General features: G+C 41.2%; 1 protein-coding gene across 1 annotated transcript in view; it reads left to right on the top strand.

Moving 5' to 3' along the window:
* The window catches only part of NEO1 (neogenin 1), a gene marked incomplete at its 5' end in the record, with an annotated part of 156,458 nt that overhangs the window by 45,668 nt on the left and 89,901 nt on the right, over positions 1-20,889 (top strand). Inside the window, one exon of the mRNA XM_080351601.1 lies at positions 4,009-4,326. Within this exon, the coding sequence (XP_080207727.1) occupies positions 4,009-4,326 (318 nt within the window). The remainder of the gene's footprint in view (positions 1-4,008; positions 4,327-20,889) is intronic.

Genomic DNA, 20,889 nt, shown 5'->3' with positions numbered 1-20,889 from the left:
AGGAGACACCTGCGTGTCGGATTGGTGACTCCAGAGAAGGACAAGCACCCGACGTTGTCCTGCTTTCAGGAGAATGTGCTTCAACCAGCTGTTTTCCTCTTGTCTCTTTGCTGCACAGAAACAACCCCTTTTTAGTTTTTGAAGGGGAAAGAGGCTCTGTACGGTTTGTTTCCCTGTATCGGAAATAAAACACTGTCTGTCCCTTGTGGATCTCGGAACATCCCTCCTTCTGTTATGGGCCAGGGCCCTTCTGCATCGTTCTTCAGGCATCATTGCTGGCCAGCCATGCTTAATGATGCTGGGGTGAAGATTAACTCATCTTCTTGATTAATATCTTTGTTAATAGTGTATTAAATCATAAAAAGAGGAGTTCTGCTTGTGCTGAAGGAGGAAGGAATCTAGTAAGTCTGGGAAGGTCTAGATTGATACATGGCGCTACTCATCGTGTTACATCACTTGTTCTCCTTGGTTCCGCTGTCAGCCCAGCGCGGGAATTATTGACGTACCAGCACCATTTATATTGTACATCTGCAGTCGGGGTAGCTCTTACCTTTTGTTCTTCTTTTTTCCCAGTGCTTAAAGGCAATATCATTTTTGTCTCATAATTTATGGATTGTAGAGGCTTTGTAAAGAAAGAAATGAAATGGATTTTAGAAAATGCGATTTAAAGGATTTGGCCTTGGTTTTTCAGTGCAAGAGGCCTCGCCAACCACCATGCATATGATTGGGCATTAGATGTGTTTAAAAAGCCCCAAAATCCTAAAGATCTTTGCTTGATTGATGTATATTACCATCATGCACAGCTTCATTTGGTCAGGTGGTCTATATTCTATATTCCCCATAAGAGAAACGTGTAATATTAAGTAGAAAATAACTCTGCATCTAAACATTGGTCTATGTTGTAATATCATCTATAAATTTTTCTTATTGGGTAGTGCAGAATGTTTCCAATGTTGTCAAGGAAAAAAAAAAATCCAACTTGCTAATACTTACATTTTAATTAGAGATTAATGCATGTAGCACTTTATCCAGATAGATAATGTGCTCCTTGGCAATGGATGTTGTAACAAACCACAAAACAAGTTCATCGTGAGCTCTTGCTGGCAGCTTGCGAAGAATAACATATGTAACATCTTCAATTAAAATACGTTGGGCTAATTCTCGAAGACAGCTTTTTTAATGATCTAGGTTAGGAAGGGCATGACATACTGGTTTTAGGATTACAAGAGCCATTGGGAATGTTAATTAAATTCTGGTGAAAAGCCTTTTAAAAGTTCAATCCCGCAGCAAGAGAGCTTGGATCTTTTATCGTGGGCTTGCAGTACGCAGAAGGGGCTTTGTAAGAGTTCCTGCCGCTCTGATTAAGGTGTTGTCAAATACTTCTCTTTTAACCGTCAGTTTTCAAAGGCATTATATATGTGCTCTTAAATTGCTTCGGAATCTAACTTAAAAGGGCAAGTATGATCTCCCAATTGACACAGCTTTCCTCAATGCGCAAAACAAGTGATGGTTCTTCATCAAAGCCCCGTATGAATCTAACATCAGTTATTTTTGATGAAAGATGCGTTTGGTTGCCTTCAGTTATCATTTCTATTTGGAAAAAGCGGTTCTGAAACTATACCTGTGCTTCACGTTTTCTTTCTGGATGGCTGTTGGGTTTAGTGTGTGTAAATGGAATGCAGTTTCCTTCCAGTACTCACGTGAAATCTGGTATTAAAAGTCCTCTGCTTGCAATGGAGTTGGCGGTCACGGCCAGGAGGACGTCAGTATGAATTAGTTGTGGTGGCAACAGTGAATTGAAGGTGAATCTGTAGCCGTGTGCCGCTTGGAGGTGATTTATATGTACTAAGTAGAACTGAGAGCGGAGTCATTTTGTCTGAAGTTATTTTCCTGAATGACATAATTTTTAAAGAGCTCGTGTCAGGCAGTTGTACAAATGCACATTTAAATGATGTAAGTTTGATATCGGAATGCTTGTCTTTTTCACAAATTAACTGAATGACGCAGGGAAGATTCTTCCCACTTGAGCAGCTGCTTTATATGTACTATTCCAGGCACCCCTTCACCTGGATGTACCACTGCACCAAGTGTACAAAGCCCACAGGTCTGTAGGCATGGTAGCGGTAAAAAGAAGGCAAAGAACAGCCTCAGATTTCTTTTTTCCCATTGAGGTCTGCAGCCCTTTGAAAACGCAGCGTTGGGAAGGGTGATTGATGAGCTCGTTGTGTCTTACCTCACTGCCCTCAGATTCCCTGTAGCTGGGAAGCGTTGCTGAAACGTCCTTCTTTGGGGTTTCAAAGCGTTTCTGTGGTGTGTGGGGAAGCGTGCCGTGAGGAGAGGCTCACGCAGCTTCAGCTCAACTTGCTGAACTCGGTGTCGTGTCTCAGATGTGTGTTGTTGGCCCTTTTTCAGTGAGAAGAGTTGCGTGCTCACAGTCCTTCATCCCAATCCGAGAGAGTCAGGTTTGAGCTAGGCTTAGCAAAGGGCAGCCAGAAAGTGAGCCAGACCAAGTGGGTTGGTTTGCTGCACCACTGTCAGATAAAAATAACGTCCTAGGTACCTGTGCTGTACAGTGGGGACAGGTCTGTCTTCACTGCTTTATACATTGGCTGAACACTCATCATCTTTGTTTCCTCAATGGTTACGAACTGCTCTGGAAAGGGAGATGGAACTTCTCTGCCATGGGTGTTAAAGAACATCCTCAGACGTGACTTGAGAAAGTTATGTCTCAAACTTTTAGCTAATAGCAGTCTAAGGCTGCTGCTGCATGCTGAGGGCACGTTAGTAGACACAGTGGTTGTAAAATACGCTTTATTTGTTAGAATGGTGGTTTATTTGCTTCATCTATGGAAAATAGTTATTTTCTAGGCCTTGCAAAAAGCCCTTTTAAGTTTGGCTGTGTGTTTTCAGGTGGCATTTTTAAGCATTTGCTTTTGCAGCTTGCTTGCTTGCTTTCTGTAAAAACAGGAGGAATTGTCACAGCTCCAGGTTGAAGGGACTTCTCCAAAAGCCCTATTAACTGTTGAGTCTTTTCACTTTCGTGTTTGGATTGCTGGTAGGCAGCTACTGGTATTACAGTTTATATTGCCGTGATGTTTTGTACACGTATCCCACTCCTAGTCCCAAGCCGAGGAGAGGTGGAGTTTGTCACAGTACAGCTGGGCAGCCTTGGTGGGGCTTCTAAGCTTGGCTTTAAAAATAACGACCCTGTTTGCACTCAACACAACATTGTGCTGATTTGGAAAACTGTTCTTCCCTAAAAGTGTTTTTCTTCTTTCTCTTTTCTCTGGATGATGAAGTTAAGGCAAGTCCAAGTGATATTGACACACAGTCTTTCTGCTTGACCCAATACACCAGAAATACAGTAATTAAAATTCCCTTCTTCATGGAAAGTAGATGTTAATTATAGAAGTCCTCTGGGAATACTTACAATGGAAAAGTAATTGTGTTTATCCTGTGCTAGAATAGAAGAAAATGTTTTATGGCACTTGCATGATGAGTTAAGCTCAGAATTGGCATCTCTTTTTCTCTTGAGGGCTGAGTTATTCTTAATATATCTTGATCTTTATTATACAAAACAAATGACCGCACCGCTGTGGTATGGCAGCCGTACCACAAAAGGCCAAAAAGAGAGGCCTAGCACTACATACCATTTGTTATAAATGTGGTACTCGGGCACATCTATGGGTTTGCACAGGTTTTGATGAGGCTGACTTGTGTCCGCAGTGGATTGCTCAGGGCCATTAACCACATCGGCTCCACTGCGAGCAAGAGGATATGTTACAAGGATGAAAATGTCTTTAAATTTAAGAGTTCATAGATATAAACAGTCAAAGCAGAAAATACTGTCATATAGACCAAACTATTTTTACCACGTTCAGGAAGACGACTATGCAAGTAGTGGTGACTGTTGCGCGCATCACAACAGTTTGAAATGACGATGTGTTTTCTATTTAAAAAAATCCAGAAGGCTAAACCCCAAACTGTGATGCAATTTGTGTTTTGCAGGATCCCTTGTGAGAACTTTCTCTCCTTTTTACTTTCTGGTGGAGCCGACGGATGTTCTGTCAGTTCGCGGAGCATCTGTCATCATGAACTGTTCAGCTTACTGCGAAACTTCGCCAAAAATTGAATGGAAGAAAGATGGGACTTTCCTGAACTTGGTGTCCGATGACCGTCGGCAGTTGTTACCAGATGGATCTTTATTAATAAACAGTGTGGTGCATTCCAAGCATAATAAACCTGATGAAGGATATTATCAATGTGTGGCCACTGTAGAGAGCCTGGGGACCATCGTCAGCAGGACAGCAAAGCTCACGGTAGCAGGTAAGTCTCTTTTTTTGGTTGTTAATATAACAGTACATGTGTATTCTGGCCTTGCTAAAGGAGGAAGGTGCTTTTCAAGAAAGGAAAAGATAAATTTAATCAATGAAACTGGGGCTGCATCTCTCGTGTTACGAGCTGAAAGGTGTCATGTATTCTATTCACCTAAACAGCTTGATGTGCGTTTCTCAGAAAATGCTGAAGATCAGGAAATCTGAAATGAACGGATTAAAAATATTAAAAAGTTGCATGTAATCACAATGAAGATTTACCACAGCCTGAAAGGGGGAAAAAGAGCAATGTTCTCTTTATATAGAAATACCCTTAAAAATACCCGTCGCTCCCTGCTTGTATGTTGGCAATTGCCTGTCCATGTGGGATGTTTGGGAAGCTCTGACAGACCCTGCAGAACTGTAAGGAGTGCTGGGAGGTTGTTTTTCTGTTTCCTGAGTATCAGCTATGAACAAGGAAACTTGAAAAGTAACAACCAACCAAATGCTTAAAACCTCCCTGACGGACATTAGGAAACTCAAGTCATAACCTCCTTTGGTGTTCCAAGCAACCTTTCAGACAGAAGAGCTTTGATTTCAGGGGTGGAAAGCAGGAAGTGAAGCTCGCACCTAAAAATACGGAGAACGGCTGGGGAAGTGATCTGTTTTCAGAATGTCACTTGCTTACATTGCAGGGTTGGGGTGTCAGATTGTCCTGTAAACAGGGTAGCTGGAAGAGACCCATAATTACTTAGTGAGACTTCAAAACTGGAAAATAAAGGTAAACTTGGGAAAAAGCCTAGGAAGCAATTTTCTTTTGTGTCTCTAATGATGTTTGCCAGCCTTTTTCAAACAGTTTTTCTTTCTTTGCTTAATAAACGTCTCAAGATAATGAATTCTTCCTGACTAGCGCTGCAGCATCTCCCAGAGCTGCTGCTTACCGGCATTTATATTCCGCTGTTGTTTCGATTAAGTTAGCTTGTAGCATTATTGTGAAACATCAGAAATGTCAGAAATAAAAAAGAACCAAGGGTTTTATACCTTCAAGGAGTGACTCTGAGTCTCTGAATGAGAAATAAATTCCTAAGTTTCTCGGCAATGAGGACAATAAAAGCAGTTTTCACGCACTTAGCTCAGGCAATTACCACCTTCTTACATTGCTGCTGTCGGGATGAATTCTGCTGCTTTCCACATGAGATCATTCAGCGTCTTGCTTCTGCCATCCTTCCGCTCTCTATGATCATTAGGTGAGGTTAATGGGGTTGGAAATGAAGGGAATCCAAAATGTCTTCAAAATTTCGAGTTTGCTTTCCCTCTATTTGTGTAGAAGACGGTATTCTAACTGATAGTTTTTAAAAGGATTGAATCTTCAAGAGCCTTTCAGTGTTAAAAGCCAGCCCAAAGCCAGACAGACAGAAGCACACACACAAAACCAACCACCCAACACAGTCCAGGTGAGTTTTGTCTTCAAAACATCTTGGCTAGAAAACTGAACAAATAGAGTTTAACCCCAGTTAATACAAACACTGCACAAATCATTGCCTTTGTCTCGTATTGGCCTAGCAGCTGTATTAGAAGATTATTGGTCAACTCCATGCAATAAAAATAGCAAATTGTTTTGGTTGTTGTTCAGAACTAGAGAAAATGCTCTTAAGGAGTGTTCTCTATTACCTTGTGCCGCTGTTAAGATAGAAGGTGGCACAGGAGCATCTGCTGCAGTGTGCAGAGGCATTCGTTTCGTCAGGTTTAGGGGGGTGAAGACCTATTTACTAACTCAACTTAGTGCCAAGAGCTCTGCCAAGACTACAGAGTGTAACCCTGTAGTTGTGGGCAAGGGTAGCTTTGCGTGCTGAAGGGTTGCAATAAGGGAATATTTAAATTCAGGCTTCCTATATAGCTTTTGTTGACCTCCTTTGAATCTCTCAGTATTATCAGTGGATTTTATTATTTCTTCCCCCATCTCTTTCTTTTAATTGGAGGCTCTCAGGCTGCACTAAGTGTGGGGATAGTTAGCGCTGTAGAGTTTCTCTTCAGCCCCAAGGTAACAGTGGGAGGCAGCTAATTCCCTTCTTAATTGAGCAGTGGGATGCTGGATTCATATGGGGGGGGTGTGTTATACGGCTATGCACTTAATTTATTCAAAATATAATATTACAAAGCGTAGCTTGTGTGTTTTAACTGCTACTTATTCATTAAATAACTTCATTACTTGAAGATGACAAATTGTGGTGAGTAATGTAGGCCAGGGCAAAGATAATCCAGTAAAAACACGCTGTGGTACCTTGTATATATATGAATATGTGTGAATGAATACAGATTTTGAGTTTTTGGTCTTCAAACTGCACAGTTTTCTCCAACAACCGATAGATAATGCTGAGCAACGTACCTTTGATAAAGGTCGAACAGGCTGAGAAATTTGGATAAATATTTGAAATAACTTAAAGGACTTTTATAGAAATTGTTTTGACAGGTCTAAAATTTGCAGAGGTCAGAAAGTGTAGCTGTATGTAGACAGATGGTAGATGTTGGCAATGTGAGGTGTTGCAAGGGACTTAATCAACCGGTGTGTGGTACAATCAAAGCTAAACACTCGGTTCCTGCGCAGGGACTGCTGAGCAGTGACAGGATGCTCTGTGTTACAGCCCTGCCGTCTTGGGGTTTTGCTTCAAGTCGTGTTATGGACACGGTGCTGGAAATGTGTCATTTCAGGGCAAAATTGATGATGGCGCAGGTTGGCAAGTGTGCGGCACGGGTGGCAGTGTGCTCCCAAAGAACCTTTTCCATGGGTGATAATAGATGAGGAGCCTTTACTCTTTGTGGTTTATTTGAGGTGTGAGAATCAAAGCTTCTGTCGCAACTGAGACTCATAGAAATGGATCTTTTCTTTCTTTAATCGGTTCTCTCAAGCTATTTAAAAAAGAAGTGATGATAACGTATGGCATTATGAAACGTATTTTAAATCAGCACAGTTAGTCTGTGGCTTGAAATCAGATGCTACTGCACCCTGATAGTAAATTTACTGTTCAACTAGACTTCTTGTAGTAAATCTTTGATTTTTAGAAATGGCAAACAGCAAGAAATTGGATAGTTTTCTTTAATGAGCAGCAGTTTCAGGGTATGTGTATCTCTCCCTTTGAGGTGTGTGCGCACCTGCATTTTGGTTCCTTTAGCAAATGAAGGTTGAGATTGTAGATTCCTCTGTTCCATTTCTTCCTAAAATTGGTTTTGCTTGCTTGCTTGAAACCAGAACATGACTGCACAAACATCAGGGTCGTGGAGGGAGATGGTGTCGTGGTCATCTAGTCCATATAATACGTTTTTGTCGTTATTATGATGGAGTTGAAGGAGGTGAAGTCAAAGCAACTGCCTAATTTATGTAAAGCCACAACACGTTTTAATCAGTGCCTTACTACAGTATGTTTTTTAACGGGCTTTTGAAGTGCAAATGTGTCTTTGATACCTAAGTGCCAATTAGATCTTCAGAAGGGTTGAAGGGCTGGAATAAGTCTTGCAAAGCACAGATTTTAAAAAAGGTTTACAAGATTTTGGGGAACTGCGTATGTAATTCATCTCGGGGAAAATAAAATCGTGTGTATTTTAGTAAAAAGGATGATGATCCTAGCTTAAAAATATTCCCAAGATGATGTTTGCTGCTACTTCATTGCAGCTTTCATTGGGAGAACAGATACACGGAGATCTAAAGGTCTGAAGTGTGACAGTGACACCGCGTTTCATCAAAAGGATTTATCAGTTCTGTATATCCATTTAAAGACTGGTCACTGAATTATTCATTTCACCTCTTGTCTTCTTTTTCCCCCAAGTGAATCCATCTGTTTTTCCTCCTTTTCTCCCACTTATCTTTGTGTTGGTACTTGGCTTTGCACTTTCCATCTCATTTCCTTGGCTGCCATGATGTAGCTGCGTCGCTGCCTTCATACGAACTTTAAGTATGCCCAAGTTTAATTCAGAAAAGCACTTGGTGGTAACTGATGACCTTTTTTTCACCTCACCTTGATTGAATAACCTATGATAAAATTTCTACAAGTATTTACATGAGAAATAATTTTCAAACCTCTGTTTTGTGATTACTTTTAGAAAAAGCACAGGCAAATCGCTTCTGTGGAGAAATATTCCTGCCGTGTAGCATCCAAATCTAAAAAGGGTTCAGTAATCAGGAAAGGCAGGTTTGTATTAGTAAAAATGTCAGAATGTGGTGACCGTGCAATTACCTGAACTATTCAGAGGCCTGGATGAGCAGTGACTGTGGTATTTAATGTAACATGGTTTGGGGTTATCAGTTACAAGCCAGGAGATGCCGATATCTAATCCTGATTTTCTTGCAGGCCCATTATACGGCCTCAAGATCCCCGTGCTTTGCCTTTTTCTCAATGGGCTACTAAAGAATTTGCCCTCAATAAATTCAGTGTTACTTTTTCTAGCGTCCCGAAATGCTGTCGATGAGAACAGTAAGACAAGCCCGTGTAGGAGTTTTGTGCAGCATTTTTTACTCAATATTGCATATTTCCTTCAAAGCGAGGGCGGGCGGGAAATCTTCATCTCGTCTTCATTAATAAAGAGTTTTCTGTGCCTTGGAATTGGAAGAAATGTGAAGAGCGTAGGTACTTGAGCAGAGAGCACTTGAGAGCACTTACCAGTAAAAGTGACACAGGTGATAAATTTTCGTCGCAAAACCACATTTTTCTCTGAAAAAAGCACCTGCGTTTTTCATAATCGGCTTAGATCAAAATGTGTTTCTCAATGACAGGGAAATGGGAAAGGTGGTTTTAACAAAAGTGCAGTTTGTACAGTTTCTGTCAGCTGTTATTTAAAATGAGAGAGTTTAGACATTTAAGACAATAAATGCTCTACCTTATGTGTCATTCTAAATTCTTACAATCCACAGTTGTCCCTATATGAGCCCTTGAACTGATCTCTATTAGTACTTGGGCTGAAAGCAAAGGTCCAGATGCAGAACTATAGTGTTTTCGGTGTAAGGTTAGGAAAAATGAATTAATAGACTTTGGCGTCATTTTCTTTGTGTCGAACAGTAACTGTATAAATTTGGGAGATGGGAACCGAAGTGATTAAAGTCATTTGTGATACCGAGCCCTTTATTCTTGAGTGTGCGGCCTGAAAAGTCTGTGGCATAGCTTTTAGTGCCTTTTCTTCTTTCTTGCCAACAAAACCCAAACAGATGCCAAAACAAAATGGTGTTGATGTTTTCCTGTGGCCGTGAATGACTCTGTACCATTTGCATGGGATTAGAGAGTTCGGGTACCATTTTTCTTCCAGAATTTGGTTGACTTTAATTGATTTTCGGGACTGTGGCAGGAGAAGTCTTGGGATTGAAATGCATCAGCGGGAATCTAATGTAACTACATCTGTGTGGTTTCACCTGGAAGTGTTGGAGGGATCAGCAGGGTGTCAACACAGTAAATTCCCTGGACTTGGAGGGGAACAAGTGCTGCTCCTGCCTCCCTTGTTCTGTGCTGTGCCCCTAATTCATCCAGCCCAATTTTGAGTCCTTGCCTCCCCAGTTAATTCATCCTGCTTTTTAGAGTGCTGTCTTCTCACTGCGATTCACTGGAAAGCCGTATACCCAGTTATGATTTAGTATCAAGCGGCTTCTTGCTGCATCTGATGCAGATAGCTGTGCAATTTATCTGCAGCTCAATCGATGGTTCTCATCCTGGGTGAAAGCCCCCGGCAGAATTTTAGACCTGCTTGTTTTTAAACTATTCACCGATACCTAATGATCACATTACAGCCTAGTTGAGTGATATTAAACACACTGTTTCTGTTCTAAAATGCAAAGTTTTTTGAGCTTTTGTGTTTCAAGTTTATTACATCTAATACTGAATCAGATCACCCAGCCCGTTTTGACCGATACCGTCCCTGTCCCCAGGTGTGTGCGTGGGTGAGCTGGTTAAAGCTGATTTGTGCCATTGGAGGGTGATGGATCCTCTCCTGTAGCCCTAGGAGGGGAAACACACGTAGATCTGCAACACTCCTGCCTGAACTTTATGCTTTAGTAACAATTTATTATTGTTCTGAAGAAAAACCCCCATAGTGTGGGTTTTTTTTCCCTTGCCGCAATATCTTGTTTAAGATGGTGATTGTAGCTAATTGTCCCGATTGTTAAACACCCAGCATGAAGTGTTTAAATCCAGTGATCATTCATTAAGATTTCCTTAATTAGGCATTATCTTAGGTGCAACTTTCCATGTTCTAAACGAGAAAGATGAGGTTTTACCAGTTTGCAACTTAAACTGTTAAGTCTTCTAATTAGCGAAGCAAGTATCCTTTGTATGTTTGGTTAATGGACAAAGTTGTCTAGATGTTGATGTGCTTCAGAAAAATAACAGAAACTTGCTGTAAATAATAGAAAATCAAAGCTCTTTGTATACGTTTGAAGCTTGACCTTTGGTTTGGAAAATACGGAAGGTAATGTAGTTGTGATGTGAGAACGGAAAGCGAGAGCAAGCTGCTGGTGCTCAGCACTCCTCAACGAGAAAGCCGGATGAACTTGGTTTAGGTTAGTGTTCTCATTTGTTAATATTTTCACTCAAATATGTATTTTCCTTGATGTCTCTGCATGTCAGCTCCAGCAGTCCCTTTTGTAATTCTGTTTGACAGGTTTTCCCATGGATTGCTCACTAAATCCCAGACTGTCAGGGGACTGACAGTTACATATGCAGCCCGTATTCCTAAATCACTACGTGTTCTCGGGTGAGACTCAATAAGATGTTTCAGATTCAGTTAGTGTAAAACTAAAGGGTGTCCACGCTGACATTGTTCAGATTTAACTCGACTGAATGTTGCGTTTTGAAAATTAGAACAACTATCACGCCTACCCAAATGAAAGGTGACAGGAAAGAAGGATTGCGGCAGAAGTGTGTGTATGATTAATTACTTGTTTATTCATAACAGAAATTCAAGAAGAAGTTTAAAGGCATTAAAAAGGAAAAAATATTTTTAATAAGGCAAAATGATGCTTGCTGTGGTTGAATTCAGTGAGGTTCGTGCTTGGTAACGTTTTAAAAACATAGGCCACGTCTCATTCATATAAGTACACTAGAAATATGTTAAATTATTAAAAAACCCTGCACCTCTTGCTTATGTGCATATAAAAACCCAGTTTTGGGGAGAGCGTGGGGAGGTGTCTCTATATAATGTATATGTTTCTGTAAAGGTGTTGCTCTTCCTTCTCTAATGTCTTCCGAAGTCCCATTCCTGGGTTAGACACATCAGTCTGCTCTTCTGTGACTGGTCTGAAGTTGAACTCATTAAAAGTGAAGCCATACAATGCTTCGTTATGGAGAGACCTTTAAAAAGGTATCTCTGATGTGACAAGCTTAATTACCAGCCGCTGTCCGCAGGCCGGGGCCGGCGCTGTGACAGTCCACACCTTGGCTTGAGCAAAGACCCACCAACACTGCCTTGGAGCAAAATGCAATTTTGAGGAATAATTTGCTAGTTGTGCTCCTGTGAGTCTTTCTGCTCCTTTCTGCCATGTGTCTAAACTCTGTCTTTTTCAACTAGATGTTTCTGTCTGTAGAAGCTCTTCATCCTGCTGTATTTATGTCTCCTGTTAGGTCAGTCTTCAAGTCCTGTATTTTAGAGGGTTTCTTTGCTATTCCGGATTCTGAGTGCATCTCTGAAATTGTTCAGGGTTTTTCCTATCCCTAAATGTCTCTCATCAGGTACCAACTGGCTTTGTCACTGTCTATAGAGCTGCCTGCAAAATGTTTCGTTTTTATCTTCCCTTTCTTCCAGTTTCTTGATAAATTTCTGGTGACAGTGCTCTGTGTGCGTTAATCATCCTTGACTAGCTTGTTCACACGAGCCTTCGGAATTCATAGCCTCGCCTGCACCTAAAATGATTTAACCTGTCAAGCTCTTCCTTTCACCAAAATGCTCAAATCTTATTCTTCTTTTGTTATGGCTATTGATTTTGTTTTAGAAAGAGTAATTATGAGCCTGTACTGTCCTTTTTTAGGCAGCCTATTGATCAAGACCTGAGGTTTCTTAACTGATGAGGTAATACCTTATTGTAAGGGCTCCTTAAAATCCAGCAGCACTTTCTTCATTGTTCTCACCATTACAATGATCTCCACAGGACCAAATAAACTATTCCATAGTTTGCAGTTTGTTTTTTGTGGTATTGGGAAGATCTACTTACCACATTTCTCGGTGTCTGTACAGAGCAAGTTTCCTGTGGTTCCTGCAGCTTTTCCTGCTGCCTTGAACTCCTATTGATGCAGGAGCTTCTCTGGTCTGTGGCCCTTCAGTTGCACATCCCGTCTCTGATTTTAATGGTAGCGTTCTGTCACCGACTCCATTAGCAGAATTACTCTTTTCTGCATTCCTGCACCATTTCTTGCAGCACTTTGAGCCGGACGTTCCCCTGTGCCATGGGCAGAGCCCCCAGCTCACCCCAGTTCTGTTCATTGTAGTTTAAGGTTGGCATCTGCGACCTCTGAATTTTTTTAAGATCTTCCTCGACTCACCTTTCTTGTTCCCATTTCATTCACAGAATAAATTATTGATCTCTTCTTGATATCACCTGACTAGAGTTCAGGTTGGTTTGTTTTAGCCTTGGTCTATTCTCTAGTCTTGTGCTTGTTTGTCAACACTTCCAATACCTTAACAAAGGTCTTCGTTGCTCATCTCCTGCGTTTCCTCCACAGGGTTTCTGAGCTACTTCCATCAAGGACGGCTGGATTAAATTTTTGCTTAGCATCTTTTCTTTTTGCATTATTCATTTTTTTAAGTACAGCTGAACAGTACAACGTTAAGGGATTTCCAGGACTGCTTCACCCCAGCTTGAGCACCAATACACGTTGAGTTATCTTCATCAGAACTCTGCCGGAACACATTCTGCGCTTGCAGAGCCAACCTCGTTCCGTGAGGTTGTCCGATGTTCATTATTGCTGATCTGCCATGACAATAATTTCCATAGTTTAGAAAGGACAAATATGTTTGTGCAATCGTAATTTTGTTTTCAATATAAAGTGCCTCATGCCAGTAGTGTTTTCTTCCAAGTCAAAAGTAATTGATATTCCAATTTCTTTATTCTCCTTGTGTTTCTTTGTGAAGTTAGAGTGCACCAGCCCTTTGTCCCTTCTCAGACCTGATCTTATTGGTTCACAAAGATGTTTGACGGAGGGATTTTCTTCTCTTGAGCTGCAGGGCTGGGATGTCACAAAGCTGCTGCAGGTTAATTTATTTTGGCTAGAAACCTGTATCCCCGTTTATAGAGTATCAGGATGTACATCATGGCTACTCTCCATTTCTTGGTCTGTTTTGGCACTTTGTTATTCATGGGACTTCTGTTAAAGGTAGCGCTTGGCAAAATGGCATCATAAAGTTATTTCTAGATGTACAACTCGTCTCTTGCTCAGTGTTGTGTTGTCAGTCACAAGTCTAGTGGTTTCACCAGGATTATCTTATGGACTTTTGTCTCACTTGTTTTCATCGAGCTTTTACAAATGCAGGTGGGATTATTGTGTCCTGGTTTGGGTGGAAAGAGTTGTTCCTGGCTAAGCAAAGTTTCTTGAGAATCCAGGATCTCTCTCTATGCTTTTGTCCTGAGTTCAGCAGGTGCTCTGAGCTTTCTCTGTCCTGGTTCAAAATCGGAATCAATCTGTGATACTCAAACAGGCTTGATCACATCAAGTTGTGAGGTTTTTCTGACATCTCCAAAGCTGCGTTCTTATGCTGTTGAATTTCAGTTTGAGCTTCTGGGATATTGGACTTTGCAAAGTCTACTCTGGGATGCAAAGGACAATGATATAAACACTTTTCATCAAACCATTTATTTTTTAAAACTTTTTTACCAGGTAAAACTTGAGAATATTCCGATGAGTTTTACTAGTCCAGACACCCTGTTAAATGTTTGTGTGTGTAGTTTCTTTGCTTTGTTTTTGGTTTGTGGTTCTGTGGCAATTGGATCCCAGTCTGAGAGGGGATGGGACAAGCTCCAATTCCTGTAGTCTGGCCCTGTGCCTCAGGCCTGATCAGTTTTGCTCAAACTTTCCCTCTTAGAAGTTTGTTTTCAAAGATATTGTGGAAAGAGGAGCAGAATTACATTTTGTGCTATATTTTGCTGTCTCTGTAGTTTTCTGTATAACTTCCCCATATCATAGTGCAATAGGATCTTGGAGCTTGGAAGGGGCCTCGGGAGATCTCTAGTTCAGTTGCCCATTCAAAACAGCTCTGAGGTCCTACCCGGTTACTCTGTGTGCATTAATTTTATATATATATATACACACATAGGTATATATGTCATGTACATTAGTGATATGTACAATGACATCCTCTCCCTTTTCCTTTTCTTAATTCTGATGGAGGGATACCCTTTTAAATCAGTATGCGCCATATTAATTATGCTACTGAGTCTGTGTTTAACAAGTTCAGAATTCTGAGTATGCACCAAAATGTCTCGTTCCTGTTGTGTGTTCTGCATAATTCAAGCTTTAATTTAACCAACAAGGACGTTTGGTAGGTTTTCCTTTCTTTGTGTTATAATCCTTCTATGAATTCTCAGTCTCCTCTGGCTAGTTGTCTCTTGCCCTTATCTTAATTCAGGTGATGCTGGACTTCTGTTCTTCGTGAATGTTTTGTAATTATGAAGTCTAATCTATTCACGGGCGAGATTCATGAAATATGTCTTATTAACAGAATATTTTAAAACATGTTTCACACCTCTGCCGCTCAGACAAATGATGCTGAATACTGTTGAAGAAAAGGAGCTGCGATAATTTAATGAAGTGTCCACAGATGGCTGGACTTATTAATTTTTTAACAGAGTTCGCGTGAAAAGCTGATGCTCTAACAAAATATGCGGCATCTTTGAGATCCGCTGCTTCACGGAAGGATAACAGATGTTGCAGCTATTTCAACAATAGGGTATCATGTTCTGTATCCCTTTAGCTACTTGCATTGCTAAAACCTTCGCCCTTCCCAAGAGGTTCTTTTAATGGAGTTGTGGATTTGTCATAAGTTCCAATTCGATTAGGCAAACAAGAACGGGGCAAAATTAAAGCGTCTTAAAATTATATCAGCAGTTTGCGTAATCATTCGCAGGAGCTGGATGCAGAGGGGTGGGAAGGTGAAAGCTAGGGGGTTGTGGTGTTTGTAGATGAAACTGCTAAAGTTAGTTGAGTTTTGGGTAAGTTTTGGGAAACTGATGTAAGATAACATTGGGCAGCAGAGGGTTTTCATAGCTCGTATACAGGAAGTAATTGGTTTGGAAAAACTCGGCTACTCCTGTGTTTTTACTTTTTCCCCACTGAAACAGAAATAATTAGGGAAAAAGCAAGGAAGATATTTACTGAGTTCATTGAGATGCCACAAAAAAGCCTGAAAGAGGGTTTGGGAAACAGCTAATTGTGTAAACCTGTAAGACGTTTGTGTGTTTATATGTATTTAATGCTTACCCAAAGTATTACATTAAATTCCAGCCTGTGGAGCAGCAATAGAGGGGACTCGGGCACGTGAAAAGCGTGCTCCCAAAGACTTGGTCTGACAGGGAAGTAGTGGATTTCTGTAGCGCTGCCTGCTGCCCTTCAGACAAGGAAGCTGTTCTTTTATTTTTGGTTTGCAGTCTGGATTTGACAAGATTGATGCCAAAAGGTTAGTAAGATTCTAAAGAGGATTCAATGTGTCTGGTAATAGCGTCCATGTGAAATAAAATCAGGCATTTACAGTGATGGCCGACAGTATTTAGAGCAGAAAACAAGCGTTTACTCTGAAGTTAGAATATTGTCCTATCAGCAAGTTACGTAGTAATGGTTGATTATGGAAGTTGGTTTTTCTTTGGGCGTTCTTGAAAATAATTGACAGTGACCATGGCTGTGTAGAGGCTGCTGAGCTACATGAGCATCTGGCTCGGTGCAATGAATTCCTCTTCTTCTGGAGATGACAGGAGATGAAACAGCAGCTCCACTGACAGCCGACTACAGCCAGGACTTGACCATTTGTGTTTTCCAGGAGCATGGGAATTATCGCTCCTCTGGGCACATCTTTGCCTTTTCAGAAATGAAGACAATGGGTCACAAATCTCAGTAACGCTCAGGCTGGGAATGCTGCCTGAATGGAACAAGTTTGCAGTGAGTAGCTTGTGCATTTGCATTCCCACCATTGCTCTGGTCCTTTGAGGAGGGAGGAGGGACAAAAGGGAAGGAGAAAACCGGGGCAGAATTGACTTCCCTCCCCCATTTGTGTTGAAGTTTGTGGTGCATCAAATTCCTATTGTATGTGCGTGAGAATCTGTTCCTTATGTGTTCTCCTGCCGTGTTCAGAGAACATTCCAGGTGGAAAATCATGCTTCCTAATGGAGTTTATTAACCTGTGGTCAGCTAGGTCAGTAGTATTTTCCTTCAGCATCCTGAAATCGATACCTAACATATTTGTGCTGCCACGGAATGATTAATGTACATATAAACATGAAAAAAATTATCTTTAATATCAGAACTTCAAAGTAGCATTTATCATTACATCTGCAAAAGATGGGGAAGTGCCTGCGACTAAACGTCTTGCAGTGCGGGTGAGGAGCGGGTGCTGCTCGCTCATTAGAAATGTAACTAATTTTCATTAGATCTTGGTGATTGAGAAATACAAGCCATCGAGGAAAAAGTAACTATTTTTTTAAATTTAATTTTGAAAAAATAGATTAAAATGTGTATTTAGTTTAAATAGACTCGATTTGCTTACATGTTAAAGCGTTTGCGGACCATGGAAAGTTCGGGAGACACAGGCGTACAGCTCAGTTGCTGTGCCGGTGCGCTGGGACCTGCTACTGTGTTTATAAACAGGGCTTGGAATTAATAGTAATTAAGGCTTATATTTAGAGCTCCTTTTGTAACACATCATTATTGTTTTGTGGTTGTCTGTTGGCTGAAGCAAAAGGGTCCCGTTCCACAATGGAGGCTTTTAAGCAGTGCAAATTGCAAATAATCAAGAGTAGAACAGAAAATTACTCTTTAGGACAAAATTATAGCCTAGGTTAAAATATATATTTTAAAAACACACAAAACAGTGATCAAATAAAGATTTTACTGGCATTTAAGATGACCTGGGAAATGAAGTGTAATTTTGTTTCTAGTGAGTAATGAAACCATCTTAAATAAAGCTTATTTAACCTTAATGGAGCACCTGCACACAGCAGAATGCACAATGCCTATCTTGTCCAGAAAGCGAATAGTACTAGTTAGGGCTTTAAATTAAAGCATGGTTGAGCTTTATGTGAGAAATTACAGGGATTTAGTGCTGCTGTAACAATCGCACCTATGTGCCAAGTTGCAGATACAATGATTGTACGAGTGGTAGCTATACGGAGTGAAGGGATGAAAACCTCACGACAAAACAAGGAGATCCAGGACTCCTTTCTATGCCTTAACATGCAGGTCTGTTAATAAAGATTTCTAACGAGTTGTGAATTCAGCCCACTCAGTTTGATGTTAACACTGTGCCATTTTTGCAGGGATTTTGGAGGCAAAAGTGGAAAGAAGGCTGAACTGCGACATGCTTTGTGTCTGCGGTTTGTGTCTGAGTGGATGGCTCAGAGCCCTGTGATGTGATGAGCACCCCACGGCGCAGCCCGTCGGTACGCTCTCCTCTTAGAAATTGGGCAGAATGGTTGAAACTGAAATGAGAATAGTGAGATTGATAAGAATCTGAGGTAATGATGAAAATGGGTTATATCGAGAGGGAAATCGTCAGAATGGAATGATGCCTCAGTGGCTAGACTTTAGAAAGGTGATTTTAAATGTCTTCATCAGTCATTTTGCTGTAAGAACAAAGTATATGCTAACACAATTAGCAAGCGTGGCAAATCCAGGAGACCGTGTCACTCGTGCTATGGCCTCCAATGGTTTTATAGGAAGTGTTAATTAATGCTACAGACTGAATAATGGTGAAACTTATTAGCACAGTGTGCAAAGTCATGCAGGTATGGCAATAATTCTTGGCATGGTACTAAGTTGGGACAGAGGGACGGGTGATTTTATGAGAGAAAAGAGGCAGGTTACAGGATTGACCGTAGCCTGCCGGTGTGCAGACAGCTAATGTGGTTGCGAAATCTTTTGGGGAGATGTTTTCAGTAGACGCAGGGAAACAATTTTGTTATGTTCCTGTGGATGTTTGTGATCTTAAATTACAGTAGGCACTTCAATTTGTCTGTTGTCGCTTTGTTCTGCCAACGGTGCGAGGTGGGAGAGAAAGAGGCTTTAGAGATCGGTTGAAGCAAAAGCGGCTGTGACTGGGTTGAAGGATGAAGTTCTTCACCATAGGGACCTCAGATGGTAGAACAGGTTGTCCAAGAGGTGGTGCCATCCCCATCCATGTGGATTTTTACGATCCAGCTGACCAAATTGCTGAATAACCTGCTCTGACCTCGTAGCTGGCTCTGACCAGGTCCTTCCGACTCTAATGGTCTGCAGTTCAGAGTCTTTATAGATGAATAGATGGGGAACGAGGGAAAGAAACTAAAGACTATAGCTTCATTAACTAAGCAGATGGAAAGTTGAAAGCAGCTGTGATTTTTATTCATGCAAATACCTTAGAGGGAGGGAGTAATGGATAAATATCAAAGATACAAAATAATTAATACCGAAACAAGGTCAAGATCAAAGATAAGAAGTTGGTTGTAAATATACTGGGAGGGGAAACGAGAAGCTTTCTTCTCAGGGAAACGAGGTTTTGGAAGGAGCCTCCAGATAGAACCACAAGACGGGGGAAAGTATGTGATGGTTGGAGATGGACCCGTACAAGGTTATGGAGGGAACTGGGTGGCAAAACAGAAGGGAGCTGGATGTTCCAAATGTACTGTGCTAAATGCAATCCACCTGTGCTGAAGGACGGGGAAGATCTCTGGTTTGTATCTGCTCCCCAATTAGATGCATGTTTTATGTGCAGTTTGTTTTCTCTATAGGGGTTAAACACATTGTTTCACATTGCATTAACATTTTTGATCTCTCACATGGTGGCACGTGATTGTTTGCGGATGTTGGTCTTTAACTATGGGTCTTTTGTTCAATGTGGGTTGTGAAAATGGTGTTTTGTGGGTTTGTTCAAATCTCTTACCTATTTGGCTTTGATTGCAGAACACTGGAGTTGGTTCAGACTTGTTTTTCTATGGGAGAAATATATGCAAAGGTTCTATGAGAAGTGTGTAGTAGAACTCGTGCTCAAGTGAGTGCTAATAATGGATGATCCTGCAGCCCAGGTAAAGAAGTTTTTCATTCAAGTGAAAAAAGCCTGAACCTGTGACATCAGAAGCTGTTTCTTGCTGCTTTTCCAAAGATTTCTGAAAACAATTGGAGACCTAAGATCAGACAGTTTAAAAGACAAACAAACAAAAAAATGTGCAGGATTCTCCTGCAAGTAAACAGGAATTCAAGCTGGAAATGATAGGAAGTACCATTTAAAGCAATGTGTGTTACAGATTCTTTCCAAGGCAGTGGAACATAGTGAATATGCTCAGAGAGAACTCCATGAGCTGGATTCCAGCACCAGTTAATGGCTGATAAGCAGCATGCAGTAATGTACTCTTCTAGAGCACTGGGGCTCAAGAGGTAGCTAACTCAGCCATTCCTTTTCCTGCCCTTCATGCGGCAGAGCCACGTGGTGTTTTTCACCCGTGAGTATTTTGTGTACCTCAACATCAGCGTAAAGTCCCTGGGCTGAGTGTTTTATTTTCCCTTTTTAAAGGAAAAGAGAATTGCAAAGCGCTGAGCTATGCATTTACATAATACATTTTAAAAAAATCTACATGAGATTGGTCATATTACTGTTAAATTTGCAGTGCGTTCTTGGTAGATATGTGTTAAGAGAGACTTGGAAAAATACAGGGTTGACCTGTTTGGAAATGAGTATTTAAACAGTGTGACAGAATCATCTTCACAAGAGATAAATGGGAATTTTTCCACTTAGGTCAAACTTTTGACCACTGAAGATAATGGGTGAGAGATTTCACCTTTAGATTTGCTAGAAGAAGTGGAAAAGGTGAGAACCGACCTGAAGGGTGTTGTGTTTTCTGATCTGGAGCCCTGGCAGCGGCGCTGAATCAGAGGTTCCCAGGGCCTGCTGCCTCCCAGCAGGCGCCATTCTCACGCTTCAGTAATTGCACTGGGATGGTTTAACTTCTGCAACCCGTAGTTCCACTTTCCTTCTTCAAACTGAAAGCACACAGTGTACTGACTTCAGAGAGAAAAATCATAGTACGTGCTTGAAGCTGCGTGCTCTTGAGAGGGAAGGGTAAAATGTCGAGAGTACCAGCAGGCTGTTTCTATGACAATATTAGCTTTAAGTGCGAGCGTAAAGAAGAATGAGACTGTTACTGTGTCCATGGCCACAACCACCCCTGTGTGGCTGCAGAAGGGAGAGCTGATAATCACAGAATCATAAAATAGAGCAAAGAGGCTTTTCTTTCTCCTGTCCCATGATTTGTCCTCTTTCCCCCCCCCCACACACACTTTCTGTTGCATTTATTGAACCGTTTGCTTACATCGCTAATGGGTGGGGAGAGGGAAGGAGATGAAAAAGTTTGCAGGTTGAGGCAGATCACTGGCAC

The sequence above is a fragment of the Nesoenas mayeri genome (assembly GCF_963082525.1).
Source record: "Nesoenas mayeri genome assembly, chromosome: 11".
Taxonomy (NCBI): Eukaryota; Metazoa; Chordata; class Aves; order Columbiformes; family Columbidae; genus Nesoenas; species Nesoenas mayeri.
Note: the sequence above shows the minus strand (reverse complement) of the source record. Positions and strands in the feature narration are given on the sequence as shown.